Source organism: Lycium ferocissimum, chromosome 2 (genome assembly GCF_029784015.1).
Source record: "Lycium ferocissimum isolate CSIRO_LF1 chromosome 2, AGI_CSIRO_Lferr_CH_V1, whole genome shotgun sequence".
NCBI lineage: Eukaryota > Viridiplantae > Streptophyta > Magnoliopsida > Solanales > Solanaceae > Lycium > Lycium ferocissimum.
Window position 1 is genome coordinate 71,584,041 of NC_081343.1, and position 17,362 is coordinate 71,601,402.

General features: G+C 36.2%; 1 protein-coding gene across 3 annotated transcripts; it reads right to left on the reverse strand.

Annotated features, from left to right (window-relative positions):
* Nucleotides 1-240: 240 nt before the first annotated feature.
* Nucleotides 241-16,589, reverse strand: LOC132047360 (histone-lysine N-methyltransferase, H3 lysine-9 specific SUVH4). 3 transcript variants are annotated; one of them, XM_059438391.1, is made up of 15 exons: nucleotides 16,107-16,589; nucleotides 15,966-16,031; nucleotides 15,619-15,699; nucleotides 14,486-14,537; nucleotides 14,053-14,165; nucleotides 13,144-13,320; nucleotides 10,905-11,003; nucleotides 10,157-10,255; nucleotides 6,675-6,724; nucleotides 6,512-6,600; nucleotides 3,195-3,354; nucleotides 2,054-2,159; nucleotides 1,774-1,956; nucleotides 1,301-1,531; nucleotides 241-602 (listed from the first exon to the last, which is right to left on the reverse strand). In XM_059438391.1, the coding sequence occupies exons 1-15, from the start codon at nucleotides 16,440-16,442 to the stop codon at nucleotides 489-491; spliced, it is 1,956 nt and encodes a 651-aa protein (XP_059294374.1). In that variant the 5' UTR covers nucleotides 16,443-16,589; the 3' UTR covers nucleotides 241-488. The 3 variants fall into 3 exon arrangements, with proteins under 3 accessions (XP_059294374.1, XP_059294375.1, XP_059294376.1); XM_059438392.1 differs by having other exon boundaries at nucleotides 15,619-15,678; nucleotides 16,107-16,588; XM_059438393.1 differs by lacking the exon at nucleotides 15,966-16,031 and having other exon boundaries at nucleotides 15,619-15,678.
* Nucleotides 16,590-17,362: the final 773 nt, after the last annotated feature.

Consider the following 17,362-nt stretch of genomic DNA (forward strand, 5'->3'; position numbering starts at 1 on the left):
CAATGAAAATCAACAACATATCCAATATAATCCCAACAGGTGGAGTCTCAGGAGGGTGGAGTGTAGGCAACACTTACCCCTACCTTGTGACCGGTACAGAGGCTATTTTCGATAGACCCCCGGCTCAAGGAGATATGAAAGAGCATCAGTAATGACTAATGATACACAATGCTGATTAAGCAAATAGCAGCAAGATAATAAAAGAAAACAAAACCAATTACATCATGTAATCTCGCGTGATTACCATGAACTGAGTCACAGGAGCTTGGTAATATATATTTAACAAAAGCACGACACGTTCACAATGAGCGGAAAATCAAATGAACAAGTTGTTTTCTCATTGGGCATTAGAATATACAACTCTAAGGCAATTTCCCAACGTTCGGTAATTAGTACGCAGAAGTGCAGATGATGAGAAATCAGCATATAGAAACCCAAAAAAATGTGTTGTGCTAAAGATAGCACGTAAAGAATGGTTACATATCCCATCAAAACAAGCGTTTACGACAATCAGCAGCTCCACAGTAACAAGCCATTTGTTTAACCTTGCCATCACGATCCATAACACTATCCAGGATGTAGCCGTAATCATATGTGAGTTCCTAGAGGTAAGCCACAAACATCAATGAACAATTTAATAGTGTAAAGGCTGCTTTTCATAGTATATAAGGCTCAGGCTAAATCTGAATCATACAATCAAACCTGACTGCTGCCCAAATACTCTAAATAACCACATTCCACCTCAAAAAAGAAAAGAAAAGAGAAACACCTTCCACCTAAACCCGATGAACAGCAATTTTTCTAGCTTGTTGATAGGTCTAAACAGCTTGCTAAATCTAGAGCTCTCAGTGAGAAGTTTACTAGTTTTGAAGCCACAGCTTTCAGTCAAAGAGAAAGGGGAGACAAGTTACTAATCTTGATGCACTAACTTGTTGGAAATTGATCGTGCACAATTGACAACTCTATATAGGTTAATTTCTTACCTGAAAATTTTCAAGAGAATGCAAACTGATGGCATAAATTTGGAGAAGTTGTAATTCAACCTGTCTAATTCAACATTTTTTAACCTTTAGAAAGGCTGCAGCTCTTTCTCACTGTTTCCTCTCCAAAAAACCTATCTCGTGTAACCCTTTAGTCGATCTTTTACATTTTCCGTGACTCTTGATCACAATCTTGTTATTGAAACCCCACTTTCCGTTATGGTTGGACACCATGATAATCATTGATATCCAATTAGAAACAACTAGAATAAATTTTATTGAGATCATTGAACACACAAGGAGTAAGATTTAGCAGAAACCTGTAGAGGTGGTATGTTGTCAGCTGCCATTAGCACCACTCTTGCCAAACCAATGTCGAGATGAGTGCTTAACACACATTGAACAAATAAATTAGGTTGACAACTATGATTAATAAACCTCGCAACATTACCGACAGAGACTGCATCAATGCAATACTCTGGCCCACCATCTGACGTCTTCTCAACATCCTTCTGCCAGTTTCCCGGCAAAGAAACCTCACCCAACCGTCTCTGCAGGAGAACATAAGGAAGAGGATAAGAAAACAAAACCTAACAAAAGGACCAAAGCCCAAATGGGAGAAAACTGCAACAGCCAAAAGTATAAGAAAGCACGAAAGTTGGATGATTTGTACAAGGCTAAATCTTAATTTTAAGTCCAGGGGCAAATAGTAGTTTTGGGAACGCCCTTCAGCAAATCCTAGAAGAAATGTATATGACATAAGCGAACAGGAAAAGGAAATCTGAGCACTTGCCTCCCTCCCGTCGAGCCCTTTCATTGTTTGCAAGCAATCAATGTCAAAAACATAGTTGTTATCTGCTGCAGGGTCAATCTGATCTGTCTTCTTTAAAAAACCAATGTATTCACAAATGGTTGCACCAGAAGGAATATAATCCCATGATCTCACACCCCAACCCTTATTTGGAGTACGAAATACCTGCTCCCATTAACAAAGAAACAGCCACAGATATGAATTTGCAGCACTCTTTTGTATAGAAAAATCTGAACTCTGGTTAATGGACAAGTGAAAGAACCTCGAGCCGATATCTCAATCCTTTCTGAGAAGTGCGGTTGACACAGGCAGGTCCACATCCACAATTCGGACCACATTCAAAAACAACAGCCTTCGGCTCAATAAGTCTACAAAGAAAGATATACCAAAAATAAAAGGCACGTTGAAAGAATTTTATTGCAAGTCAAACTGCAAACAGAACATTAATAAGCTCTCCACTTTGCTGTAAAGTACCAGACAAAGCTCAATCACCGCTTGTCACAAATAAAACAACACTACTATCATTGCATTATATTATCTCATATAACTACACTGAACGGCAAGTAATTGTCGCTCAGAGTTATAAGACAAACCAAACAGGTATCAGAATTCTTTGTTCTATTCACAGAAATATTTAATAACAGCGACCATAAAATACCTTTACAATATGCCAGGGACCTTAAACACTTCTTGGTTTTATAAGCAAGAAATAATCTATTAAAAGTTTAAAATAAAATGAAATAATTGTTGTTTAGTGACACAGCTCTTCAGGATAACACCCATAAACAATGATACATATGCCTTAAGAGTCTTGGTGACTGCACTACCTGCTAACCTAGGCTTCCGCAAAGCGGTTAACATGTTTTGCAGCTAGCTTCAGGGTTATAGAACCATAATAATGTTCTGTATAGCCTAAGGCCCACAACAATAAAAGCACCATGAGAGAACAGTGAGAGATTAAAATTCTCCCCGCTACTCTATTGCCTACAACGAATACTCTGATTAAACCACCTTCCACATTTTTCTCAGTTAGTCAACTGAGGACTTTCAACACAAACGGGAAAAGGAGCAGTTAAATGAGGCACCTTTGCTAAATCCCATGGAAATCCCAAGAGAGCTAAAAATATTTGTTCTTATTAATTTAATATTAAGAATACAAAAAGTGTAATAGGAGCACTATTATATATGAAGAGATGATCAAAGAGCAAATATCATCATAAAGAATAAAACATGTAGCATGTAGGTCTAGATAATCATGAGTCATGACTTGAAAGTAGGTGATTCGTGTGCGAGAAAACATGTAAGATTAGCAGCACAAAACGATGTTAGAAACCAAGGTAAATGAAATTCAACTCTAAATTAAACTAACATACTCTAACAAATGATTGAAATACTGTACTCACCTTCCACCATCTTTATGAACATAGGGAAAATCAGAACCATTGAGTTTAGCGCAAGAACACTCTCTTGGATCAAGACATGAACCACGGCAGTTGCATCCTGTGGGAGCTGAAGGGAGCTTTATACCTTTGGCGCATATAATTTCCCTGCTATAAGTGAAACCTGAATGTTGTGTAAAGTTTTAACGTTAAAAAGATAGGCACAAATGGATATGAGTAATACTTCACATTGGCAAGATGTTTACAGGCATGACATTGCCTAAATTTAAGCCTCAATCAAAGACCTACAGCAAAAGCAGCCAACTAACTTATTGATATCTCCACTAACCATACCACTTCCATTAGAAATCATATGTTAAACATTCACATAATACTGATAAGAATCAGTGAAAACTAAAAATCAGAACACAAACACATGTAACTAGTTACTGTAGAAATTGATTAAGCTTCAAGGATTCTTCAAAGATTCATCAGTAGGTGAGATGGATACAGTAATGCAATATTATATTGGACAGCAGTGTATGAACTATTTTGGTGGCAAAAAGTGCAACAGGGATCCTTCGTCAAGTATCAAAAACCAAGATGCAATGATCACAATTCAAAACTCAAAAATACTCAGAATCTTAAATATAAAATAATGAATCAACTATACCTCTATCCCAAGCTAGTTGGTGTCAGCTATATAAATCCTCCATATATCCATTCTGTAAAATATAACTCATGAACCCTAATCTCTATAATTACATACAAATCCCGAAATAGACTAAAAATTAGCTTGCCAAATAACGAAGAAATGCAATTGTAATAAATAATTAGTGTTAATGCTAACTAATCGGTATCGCTTTTATGAATTTTTGCTTAACTATGAGATATTTGTAAAGAACGAAGAGATTTGAGAATGGATTGCTTTACTATGCCCACAAATCTGTTGGAGTTTGAATAATGTTTACAGTTAATCCCAAAAAGGAAAAGAAAGTATGCAAGCAATCCTAAAAAAGGATGGAAAGTAATCTATTTATTTTTTTTGAGTTAAAGGTAACGAAGAATTGAAAGTAATTTATATTCCTACTTAACAATTAATAGGATTCTAACAACAATAACAACAAACCCAGTGTAATCCCACAAGTGGTGTCTGGGGAGGGTAGGCAGACCTTACCCCTGCCTTTGAAGTAATGTGCATGGGTTCTTGCCATAATTTTTTTTTCTATTTCTTAATATTCCCCTTCAAGTTGGAGTGCACATAATACATGCTCATAACTTGCCACAAATACAGTCAATTTTGGAGCCACAAAGGGATATGTCAGAATATCTATCAATTGGTCACTTGAGTTGAAGAAACCTATCACAAGGCACCCGGATTCAAGTTTTTGTCGAATAAAATGACACTCAACTTCTTATGTTTTGTTCTTTCGTGGAACACTGGATTTGAAGCAATGTGCATGGCAACTTGATTGCCGTATATAAATTTCACGGGTAGTAGAATGAGGAGTTCGATCTTTTGCATCTAGTGAAGGTGGAATTCTAGCGTCATTAGTTTGAACCACCATTTTCTTTTAGAATAAGAAAAAGAAATTGCTATTGCCTTTTGTGTGAGAATGAGAAGAAAATATGATTTCTTGGAAAGGGAACAGTCCTTTTAAAAAAATGAAAAAGAGTAATTGAAGGAACTTCAGAGTAGGGAACTGAAGAAAAAGAATTAGATGAGGTTTTAGAGTAGGGAGAGAAATTCAGAATAGGGAATCAAACACATTCTCGGAGCAGGAAGAAAAAAAAAATCAGAGTAGGAATTCAAAGTCTTGGCGCAAATGGAAATTCAAAAATAAGAGTCTCGTACAAAGTAGCAGCGCTGGTCACTGAAGAGATAGTGGCACCATAACAATTGCCGGAAAGATAAGCAGTGACAGAATGAAGAGGAGCACTGACTTCCAGACAGGAGATGTTTTAGACACTGACATTGGCCAAGCAGGCGGCACACATTGGCGGGCACCACCAGCCAGTAGCAAAAGCTATTTGAATCTATCAAAATTTAGAGGTTTGTGATACTATGTAAGGAAAGAAGAGATTAGAGAATGAATTGCTTTATTATTGCCTCAAGCATGTTGGATTTATAAGGTGTTTATAAGCAATCTCAAAAAGGAAAGGAAAGTGTGCAAGTAATTCTTAGAAGAAAGAAAGCAATTCCTAAAAGTCCTTATTCCTATGTACACATTTATAGGGGTTCTGAACCTTTTCCTCTATATACAAGGAATCGTTTCTTTCCATATTAATAATTTCCTCTCTTAAGTCTTAACAATATTTTTAGCAAAATGTGCATGAAAACCAAGGGATATGCCCGTCTTTTGAGATAACTTCCTTCAGTGGATTAAGAACCCTAATCATCCAGACAAAATAACGTAACAACAAAAAGTAAGGAAAAACCCACAAGGGTGGCTCAGTTGGTTGAGCATGGCGCTTTCATAATGGAGGTCTCAGGTTTGAAACTCCCTCCCCACGACAACAGGGGATTTGCCTTGTGGGTAGAGCTCGTCGCCCGAGGCTTGCCTAGTGCTGGTTATCTCTGCTGTGGGGTTTGCGAGCTATTGCACAAGAACTGGGTTTACCCAGTGCGTACCAGAAGGGTAGAGGCTACGGGTTCCCGTGTCATCTAAAAACAAGTAAGGAAAAAACTGAGAAAGAGTTAGGAGGATGGGGATGATGTTGCTTCTAAGGCAGACCTTTGCAGCTGCCTTAAAACAAGCATGTAAGGATGGCAATTTTGACACAATACAAGCAGTGAAAGTTTTTGGAAGGAAGACAGTATTTGTGTACGAGAAATACGACGATATTTTGTGGAAAGGGGATATATACACAATGATCGCTTACCCTCGAATTCAAGCATTTACAACAGCATAACAGCTTTTCATGAGAAAAAGGTGGCTTTTGACAAAGCTCAACAGTCATCTATATAAGTTAGATGATCATGAATGCTCTGAAAATACACAACCAAGTAATTCATCCTCCAATATAAAGCTTAACGAAGATATATTTCAAGTCTTGCATTTTTTTATGAAGACATATTTCAAGTCACGCATTTTCAGGCTGCATCCTCATTTTTCTGTGGAATAAAGTTGCTTAAATGTGATTGAGGCATCTCAACTGTCCTGTTACATTTTTTCGCTATCTTATCGTCAGATCAAGCTAAAAGGTAATAGCACAGACAAGTCTAAATTTTCTATAGCCACAAAAACATTTCGCACATTAACATGAAAGTCACTGCATACGAGGAAGGAAGAATGATGAAAGCCATCAGAACAACATAATATCAAGACATAGGTACTTGCCTGTCGGTGCTACCGGTGGATCATCAACTAAATTGGTTGCGGGAATGGGAATATTCTCCAGTCCACCAGAAATGTCCTCACATACCAACCTATATACTGAAAAAATAAGAGTTTGCCTTCTCTTAATTCAACTCAGATTATTTATCAGTTTTAATTTATTTACCCTCGTATTTCAGATATGGAGTTGGGAATACAGCCTCGAGTAAAATGTACCTGCTTATGACAGAAGCAAATTAATATGGAAAGTTAACATTTGATCAGTCGAAGGTAAAGAAGAGACTGAAGGTGCACGGAGAACAAAATAAAACAACATCATTTAGCTACAGGATTTTACAGTGCTAAACCAACTAACAAGCCAATTGCACAACTGAATTAACCAAAGTTGCAGAAAAGGCAGAATGATACTAATAAAAAACCCGTTTAACGGGTAGAGCTTTATGAAGTAAGGAGATGAGCAGTTCACACAATACTAATGACATAAGACAAGGACACCAGCTTCAAAACCCCAACAGAATGGTAGGCAAGACCAAGGTGACTAAATTATTTAGCTATTTATGCTCGGCACCTGAAGAATTTATTTCTGCATGAAGGTAATTGGACCATTGATCGTAATACAACATAAAATCCCTTCTGTTGTAGTGCTATAGTAGCACCTACCTCAAAATAAAAAGCGGTTGCGAGTAGAGTATCGAGGGGAAAAAATTATGCATGGTGACGAGCGTATATGTGGACATCGGGGTTATAAATGCTACACAGGGTATAGGGTGTTGATGATAGGGGTGGGCGTTCGGGTTCAACGGTTCGAATATTTCGCATTTTTGGTTTTGACTTTTGAGCCTTTTAAAGCAGGCTTATTAGGAGCGAAATTCCATGTGCACCAATTACCAAGTTACAGACCTTAGCAAAGAGTTGTTACCACTAAACCAAAACGTATCAAGTCGCATAGTTCAATTCTACATTAATCCATTTGTTTCATTTGAAGCTGCCTTATTCGAATAGTGAAATAAACTCAAGCTTTGCAAGCTATATTATATTCAATTTAGTAGAAAATTCCATATTGGACTTAATATTATAATGGGTAGGGTCATAGGGCACTAATCTATTGGACCTTTGGACTAATTAGTATCGGGCACATATCATATGGGTAGGACTAAATATAAGGTATAGATTTTTGGATATGTACTAAGTTTGATATCCAATCCGAAATTCAAAAAATTTAAAATAAAATCCAAGTCCAATCCATAATCCAAAAACCCAAAAGAAATATCCAAAAATTCGGATTTCAGTTTGGATTTCAAGTTAGCCCAAATGCCACCCCTAGTTGTTGACATACAAGTTTTTATGTTGGCATGACTACCTTGAGCATCCTACCATGCTAGGATAATGTTATAGGCATTATGATCCATGCTAGTTTAGCATTATGAGCTATGTGCAAGTTTGACTACGTGTTTAGTTGCTTGGCCATGCACTGTACACATGTCTATTTATTTGCATATGTGATTTGCTACTTTGGTTATGGCACACGAGTTGTCCGTGCAGACCAGCACGTGAGATGTTCATGCAGACCATGTTATGGCACATGAGTTGTCTGGGCAGACTATGTTATAGCACGTAAATTGTCCTTGCAGATTATGTTATGGCACGTTGAGTTGTTCGTGCGGATAAGGATCCATCCCTCATGAGTCATTAAATCACCCAGGCCACCTGATAGTCTGCACGCAGTTGTGCTAGGAGCACTCTTACGAGAAATGTTTTAATCTTTATCATGCATATTGATTTTTGGCTCGTGTATATCATTATATATGTTGTTGGGTGCATTCAGTACATGCATTGAACTTGGACAGTTATGGATTATGGATTCCAGAGGTGCCAAGAAAGGTGGGCTTCTTCACTTGGCTAGCTATGAGAGGAGTGATCTTAACAACGGAAAATCTCAAAAAGCGAAAGGTTGTCGGCGTCAGTTGGTGTTACATGTATAAGGAGACGGGCAAGGACGTGGATCATCTTCAATTACAATGCGGGATAACCATAAGGCTATGGTGGGATATGTTTAGATGGTTTGGTACTCCTTGGGTAATGCCAAAAACTGTGAAAGATTTGATGTTCAGTTGGAAAAGCGGAAGAAAGAATAGAAGACAAAGGGCTTGGAAGGTAGTTCCACTTGCTTTAATTTGGGTAGTTTGGAGGGAGAGAAATATGAGAGCTTTTGAAAGCGTAGAGTCAAGTTCCTCTCTATTAAGAAGTAGTATATGCTCCCTTATTTACTTTTGGTGTGAAAAGAAAGCTCCTTGTTGTATAGATGATTGGGCGGAGTACATAGAGAATCATATCCTTTTGTAGATTCTTTACCTTTTGGTATACCCCTTGTATGCGGCCAAGTTGGCCATGTTTATGAATGAAAATATACTTACTTGATAAATAAAAAATAGTGTGCATTCGGTACATGCTCTAACTGTGCATATCCTTGTATGCTTTGGTTGTGCATGCTTATTTGTGTTGTTTCTACACCATTATTATTGCTTTTGGAGATATAATTACACAGGTTGACATTGAGTCTTTTTTTGGTAAAGCCTTATCACTACTTCGTTGGAGACGGTCGACAATAATTACTGAGTAAGTGTTGATTTTGTACTCATGCTACGCTTACTACACCCTTGTGTGAAAGTGTGAGTTTGAGTTGTTGTAAAGTTCTTTGGAGATCGGTGTTCTAGTGCTAGCTGCCAGATAGTTCATGATAGCTTAGAGTCACTTATCCCTGTTTGTACTCCAAACGAACCTTGTAACATTCCTCTACTACTGGTACTTTTCCATTCTTAGCTGCCAGATAGTGCTTGGGGGTTGTATCGAACAGTTGTATTTGACTTTGTAGTATCTCATTTATATTACCCTGTTAGACTTTATTAGGATCAGTTAGCATGAAGGGTTGGGTTAGGTGTCATCGCGGCTTAGATGGGATTTGGTTCATGACATAAATATATGTAGATAAATATATATATATTCGTTTTTTTTTTTTTTTTTTTTGAGAAGGGACATATATATATTCTTATTCTATATTGCATACCAGAATTAGTAACACATCGTTTAGTTTGTTTCTCCAAAAGTTCCAAAACAAGTGTGCCTAAGACTTCTGGAAATTACACATCAACTAGGAGAAATAGATTCTTTTTCCCCCTAATTAGAAGAAAATCACAAGTGTGTAGCCTGCCATGAACTCAAAACCATGTGAAATCTTCAAATTTGGAGGGCTTCAAACTGTTTATTCTTGTCAGTCTTTCTTCTCTAACTGTGCATATCTTTGTTTTTTTTTTTTTATAAGGTATGCATATCCTTGTATGCTTTAGAAGTGACACGGAAACAATGTAAAACAAGTGGAAGAGCTAGAGAAGAAAGATTGACAAGAATAAACAGTTTGAACTTCCAGATAACAAAGTCAAGAAATATAGGTATCTGGTCATCAGTGAAATTACGAATTTGAAGTTTCTACTATAAATAGCAGATATTAATTGTTTTGCAATCCCCCAAACTCCAAGCAAGAAAATCAAAGAGTGCAAAAAGGACATTTACTATTCAGGCACAGGAACAAAAACTTAAAATTAAACCATAAAATACCACTGCAAAAGAAGTCAAGTTGAAAAGGAGAGAAACCTGGTTGGTGGTCAACACAGGTTGTCCTCCCATACGCTTTAATCGGAATTTATAGACGGTGAATCCAGAAATACCCTTCTCTGCCCAGTAATTTACAACCTGCAAAAGAAAGCTAAACTACTGTAATACTTGAATATATCCATGTTTTAACATTTGAACAGCACCCAAAAACTACACCACCATAATTTAAAAGAAAGTTAAAAAAAAAATGACTCGCAAAACAACAGAAGGTTGAAAAGTGACATCACTTATTTATCCCTGTACTTCTTTTAAGGGATTTTCCTTTTCAAATTGATTGCCATTCAGCCTATTTAGAGAAATATCTGATAGATTGGTCAGTCCTACATAACCACAAATGTGACAGTCAGAATCCACATTTAACCTGACTAAATGGTTAGGTATCATGAGATTAAGCACATCTAAACCAACCAATAGACCACTCAAATTCCTAAATCACCATACATAGCCAACACCACAGATCCATATGTTGCTTAAATGTTGCTTTCATTTTTCTTATAGCTTCGGTTCCTGTTGTGTTGCTAGCAACAGCGGTTTACATACACACAAACTCTAAAATGACCCATTTAAACCAGCCCAAAAAATAGAACAAAGATGGGAAGCTCTGAATGACTAACCTCATATCAACAAATAGAAATATGCCTTAACTTTTACTAGCACAGTCTGCATCTATATATTTCAGGAAGAAATTTTTTGGAAGTCAAAGATGATGAAAAGAGATATTGATTACCTCATACAAGCCGTCATAGGTGTACACCTTCCCAACGTAACTATTCACACACTTATGTCCTCGAGTAACCCTTACAGGGACAGAATGTTCCATACAGTTCTGCAAACAGAGAGCATTCAACAACTTGACCACTCTTAAGGACTTCAAGAAACTAATAACAAGCGTCACAATTTGTACAAAAAGAAACATAGGTAAGTGCCAAAAAGTACCAATCAAGTCCTAAAAAGTAGGGGTAAGAACAAAAAACAAAAAACAAAAAGGACCGAACCGAATTAATTAGGTTCTTTGGTTTCAGTTCTTCGGTTGTGATTTTGAAAAGTCCGGTCTTGGTTCATTTTCGGTTATAAAGTCTAGGTATATTGGTATTTCACAGCTGCTACTTTAGTTGCTGTATATTGAGTTTAAAGTACAAAGGGCTTAAAGTTATGTCATGGAGTCAGAATGTATTGGAAGGAAAGGAGGAGACCATTGTTGAGATATTTAGCTTTTGAATGTCTTGAAAAATATCACTCCAATACATATATGGAATATCTAATGTTCGTTTTCAAAGTGACTGTGTTTGAATGCTATGAACAGATAGAACAATAACTGCTACTCCCTCCGTCCCAATCTATGTGAAGGAAACAATTGGGCATGGAGTTAAAGAATAAAAGGAAGACTTTTCAAACTTGTGGTCTAAAATAAGCAATAGATATTTGTGGGGCTATAAATCATCTCATTAAGGATAAAATGGGAAGTTTAAAGTCAAATTGTAACTAAAATATAGAAAGGTGTCATTCTTTTTGGGACTGACGAAAAGGGAAAGAGCGTCACGTAGATTGGGACAGAGGGGGTACAATATAAATCACTTCAACGAAATCGTCAATTTCACCAATTGATCAGTATCATATTTTAATCACACCTCCAGGTTAATATAGGGAAAGAACATGGTATATTTAAATGCCTAAGTCAAGTTTGCAAAAGAAGCAGAATATTGTTAATATGGAAAAAAAAAATGGGTAGGAAGAGTTTTTCAGCAGCATTAGGATGTGACAAAAAAAAAAATGATTTTGTAATTGGTCAAACTAGAGAATAAGAAAGGAAAAGATGTGCCTTTAGAAATATTTTCACCAACTCAAGCTGAGAAAGGAAAACCTACATGAGTTGCTTATTAAAAATATCAGAATAAGATCACCAAAAACTCACTGGAATAGTTGCTGCTGAAAAAATATTTCCAAGCTTTGTGTTTTTATCTATGGCTTTTTTTACCCTTGATATTAATTCAAGGAACAATGTACTTCACTTATTCGAATTTATGTTATCTTTCTCAGTGACACAACCCAACCAAAAATGTCCAAACTACACAATTTAAAATTAAGCATCTTTCTCACTGCTTATTCAGGTAACTACCACTCTTCCACTCATCCCCACTTAGCTATTCTTTGTTGTCAGACAAAAAATTCACAGCAAAGGAAACGCATTAATCCTGTCCGCCAAACGAAAAGGTAGAAGAGCATCAAGCGGTTAATAATTGACTTATTCAAAAAGAGTTATACTAATTGATTTTAAAATAGAACTGTATCAAGTGTCTATCAGTGTTTCCAAAGTGAAAAAAATAAAAGCTCGGAGGCGTTTCTTATTTCCCGTACCAAATACATGCATTGGACTCACGCAGTGTAGGAAAACTCTGTTCGCCAGAGAACAACATGCCCCTTTCTCTATAAGCATCCCTTGTCCCGTGGGTTCTCAAGATTTTTCTTTTACCTCTTCCCCCAGGAGTCCCCCCTTTTTGCTTCCTTAGTGACTCGAACCCACAACCTTCAAGTTGGAGGTGCGTTCTCAAGATTTTGTGCTTGAGAAAGCACAAAGAAGAGAGCATAAAAAAGAGTCTTTCTTTTAATGCTCATTCATAAGAGTTACAGCCTTTTTTATATTTTTTAAAAACAGGTAATTGTCTTAGCACGGATTCAGATGGTAAATATGACTTATATAAACATAGTAGAAGAAAAAAAAATCTAGGTTTGGAATTTGGATAGTATAATGGATTAGAATTTTTGAAAGATGTGAAATTTTTATAGAAATGGAACTCTATCAAACATTTTGGAGCATCCCAAAAAGAAAACAGAATTACATAAACTGGGACAAACGGAGTGTAGAGAACCTATCACACATCCAAAACAGAAAATAATATATTAAATTCAGAATAAAAGAAGGTGATAATAAAAAAAATATATAGTTGCAAACATAGAAGAAAGCAAACCTTAAGCCCTAGATTACCCCGTTCCATGATTTGATCCTTTATTTGGCGCTTGTTACCAAGAAGATCATTTCCACCTTGACCAGTATAGACAACTTCTTCATAGTTGTCCTGGTCGTCCTCATATTGTCCCGATACGACAATAGATACAGCAAGGGGCAATTTGTAGCCTTTGTACTCCTAATAATGTGAAGGGATCATATTTTAACAGACAACTATCAAAGTTAACAAAACAAAAACGACAGAAAGAAAAATCTAGAAGACATTCGGGAAAATACACGGTAAATAGAGTAGAGAAGACATGTATAAGCTTCCATACAATAGAATTGTCATTTTATTATCATCAAATATAGAGCAATGAACTGAATTCCATGTAACAAGTTAAGTCAGCAGTTATAAATAATCCAATGCACCAAGAGAAATCCTTTCACATCGAAGGGCTACACAAGTTAATAGTTGATTTTATCATTTTCCGCTGTTGCTTCTCATGGAAACTTATGAAGCATATTTGTAGGGAATGGTTCAATGCAGTTCACTATTGACTGATCAAAGTAAAGACTAGGAAAATGAACAGTAAAATGGCTAATGACAAGATTGAGATCTCTCGAGTGTCTCAACTGAAATAGACTAGGCAGAAATGGACTGTGCACGTGCATCCTTCATGATACAACTCATTTTCTTCCTTCAAGGCACCACAGTAACATCCTTTGAAAATGTTTTTTTCTAGATTACGCCCATAAAAGTCAAGTACAAAATGGAATTCTCTTGATATTTGGAGGAAAATGAGTTAGAAAAATAGAAAGTAAAATAGCATTTACTATCCTAGATTAAGCAAGGAAGAATATCATAATTCAAGATTGAAATTCTTTTAGCTAGTCGACCGTTTCTCAAATTCAAATGCCAACGATATACCACTTTTCTCCCTGCAGATTGGCCAACACAATCAATGCCGTTTAGCCAATGGATATGGAATCCCACAACGACCATCTCAGCACGTGAAAAGAATTGATGACCAACATCAATGCCTGCCACAAGAAACTTAAAGCTCAAATTCTCTTACAGTTGCAGCCACCCAAAACATAATTTAATTGCAGAACATACCATTAAACCATATAGATTGACTGGTTTTTCAAGCGTAAAGGAGAAGAACAAACACTAATTTCATACAGGCTTCCTGGAAGCTACTTGACGCATAAGTTAAAGGTCTAATCTCTAGATGTGCTATATTAGAAACTTGTTGGTCCATTTCACTTGTCAAAAAAAATTATCATCTCTAAAGCCAAAGTATGCCAAATGCAAACAATTTTATTTTGTTTGAAAACAAAGATAAGAGTAGACAATCAACCTGGAATGTGGCCAATTCTCTCAGAATTCAAAACCTCCTTTGCCGATTTCATCTGCAAGTTTTTCTCATTAAGAATCAGGAGTGCTAAAGTAGATCTACAGAACAAAGACCCAAAATTTGTACAAATTATACACATGTAAAGCAAATGGAATACAAGTTCTTGAACAACAATTAAATCACTTCAATACTACTAACAAACAAAAGAAGATTGGTAACAATAGAGCTAAGTAATGGAAGCTGACAAGAAAAAAGTAGTTTCAAGACATTGATCTCAAGAAAAAAGAAGCATCCTTCATCCAAATGTTTGTTGCATGATTTCCTTTTTAGTACAATTCGAAATGATAGACAGGGTTTCATTCTCGGTAAACGTTATTCTCATTCCTTTCCTTCTCTTCCTAGCAAAAAATTCCCTCAAGAACACAATAAAGCATACTTGAGTGCTAAATATCTTAATTTTTTGACAGAAATCAAGGTCAGACAAATTTAAAGATAGGCTAACAATACCAATTAATGAAAAATATAGGCTAATATTACATCTCTAGCATTAGAATATAAGATAAAAGATTGAGCAAGAGAGAAATCAGTATTGACTGCTGAGATCTATAGAGAAATAAGTTTTGACTGCCGAGATCTATAACACCTATCATTAGTCATGTAGATGGGCGTTATTAGTTTCAATATAAAAAATAAAAAAATAAAAAAAGTTGAATCTATACCATGCAATTTTGGAGAATCGTGTAGTATTTAGCAATCCTTTCAAGGTTTTCATTATTTTAACTCGGTACACAATCAGACAGACATAAAATAAAAGAAAGGAGAACTAGGAACCATTCAAATTGCTAACACTAGTGCATACAAAAGGCCCCATCATCTATGTCACTTAGATTACTGCAGAAGTTCAAAAGTTTAGAACAGACTCAATATAAATTTGAAGGCACTGGTTCAAACTTTAACAGCATGAGAATTACGCCTTCACACTTCAAAAGTTGCATTCAAACATCATTTTTTGTCTAGCTTAAGCACAAAAGTATATGGACCTTGTCAAAAGCATTCAAGTTGGTATCACATTTACTCTTGACAAAGGCAAGAGGAGTATTAATACAATCAATATGGACTTATGAAGAAACACGTGCCTTAGAAACCGCTTTTAGATCAGGCCGCTTGGAACTGCGTTTACCATCATCTTCAGCTCCCTGCACATATGTGTTACCAACCTAAAGACGTTAAGGACAAACAAGTTTTGCATAGCTTATCTGAAATGAAGAAGTTACCATCATGCAAGAAAATATAACAAAGTTAAGGAGGATGGAGAAGTACATCATTGTTTTAAAGGCAAAGACATTTTACATATCATAAATGAAAATGAGTAAAGGAGCAATAAAAACGAAAACAAACTTGGACGTAAAGAGAGAATAGAATGATATAGTGAAATTGAATGTAGATATGTTTGGTTGTTCTACAGAGTCGGGGGAGGGCTGACCTCGGATTTTGAAATTTTCTTTGCTTTGAGATCTGCTTTAGCTGTTTCACATCTTTTCTCCTCTTCCTAAGCAGCAGGGTGAACAATAAGAGACTGGAAATTATCATCAGAGAAAAAATGAAATGGGAAATAGAATTTCACCTGAACGAAATGGAGATAATGCTGGTTAAATCTGCGAATAGTCTCTGTGACCCTGACGTGGGCACTTTTCTCATTGCCATTGCCGTTAAGACTCTGGGAGGCTGGATGATGGGTAAGTGTGACGTCATTATCGGTAACAGCTTCCACATTATCAACAGTAGTATCGACCTTTCTCTTCTTTGGTTTCTTGTCAGGAGGAGGGTGGTCAGTGGAGGGGCAACCTGCTCGTGCTCTCCGAGCTTCCTCCTCGCTCTTCAACACTTTGATTCGAGAGCTGCAACGTCTCACCGGGACCACCGCTTCCTCGTTGGGCTCGGCAAGGCATGCAACCACCATTTTCGAATTTGTAGGGTTTTAGGAGAGAGTGAGTGAGACTGATAGTAGCAGCAAAGAAAATGAGAATAGCGAGGGCGGGCTTCAAATTTCACTTTTTCCCCCCCTCGATACTCGTGAGACGCTTCATTTTCCCGCCCACCTACACTCTAGACTCTTCCTTTTTTTCTGTTCTACCTGTTTCTTCACTTGTTCAATAAATTTTGACTTTATTTATTATTAAACTGATAATAATGTAATATCATTTTTATATTATTATTATTATTTATGGGTCACTTAGAAAAATATAATATAATACTATATAATGTAATTATAAAAAAAATAAAACAAGTTACTATGTTTTTTAGTTTATTTTATTAGTAACTGGTAATGTAATAATTGTAATATTATTATTATTATTTGTGGGTCACTTGCAAATTATAATAGATAATGTAACTTGAAAAATAAAACTTAGTCCTTTAATAGCAGAGGATGATAAATATTTGTCTGATATTGATTATAAGGCTCACATAGCATCGTATATTAATAAAATTGATGAATATTATCTTTGTCAAACCTACCCAGAGGATGTACTACTATCCTCGCCCAACTCCTCAAGATGTTTTATTAGAGGAGCATGAACATGTTATTTCCAACAGCTATAGCGGGAAGGAAATATATGAATGGAATATTGACGGTTATAGTGAACGCCAAATTTATTGCACTATTCATAGAATGTTAATGTACAGCACTATACGCAAGATTCATAAAAATACTGAAAGAGTTATTGCAGATATGATCATAGCTGGTTTCACTGGCCAGTTAAAAGGTTGGTGGGATAATTATTTGACTAATGTGCAGCGACATGCAATTCTAATCGCTGTTAAGCAAGAAGGTGAAGATGAAGCACCCGTTGCTAATATAGTTTATACACTTGTTATTAA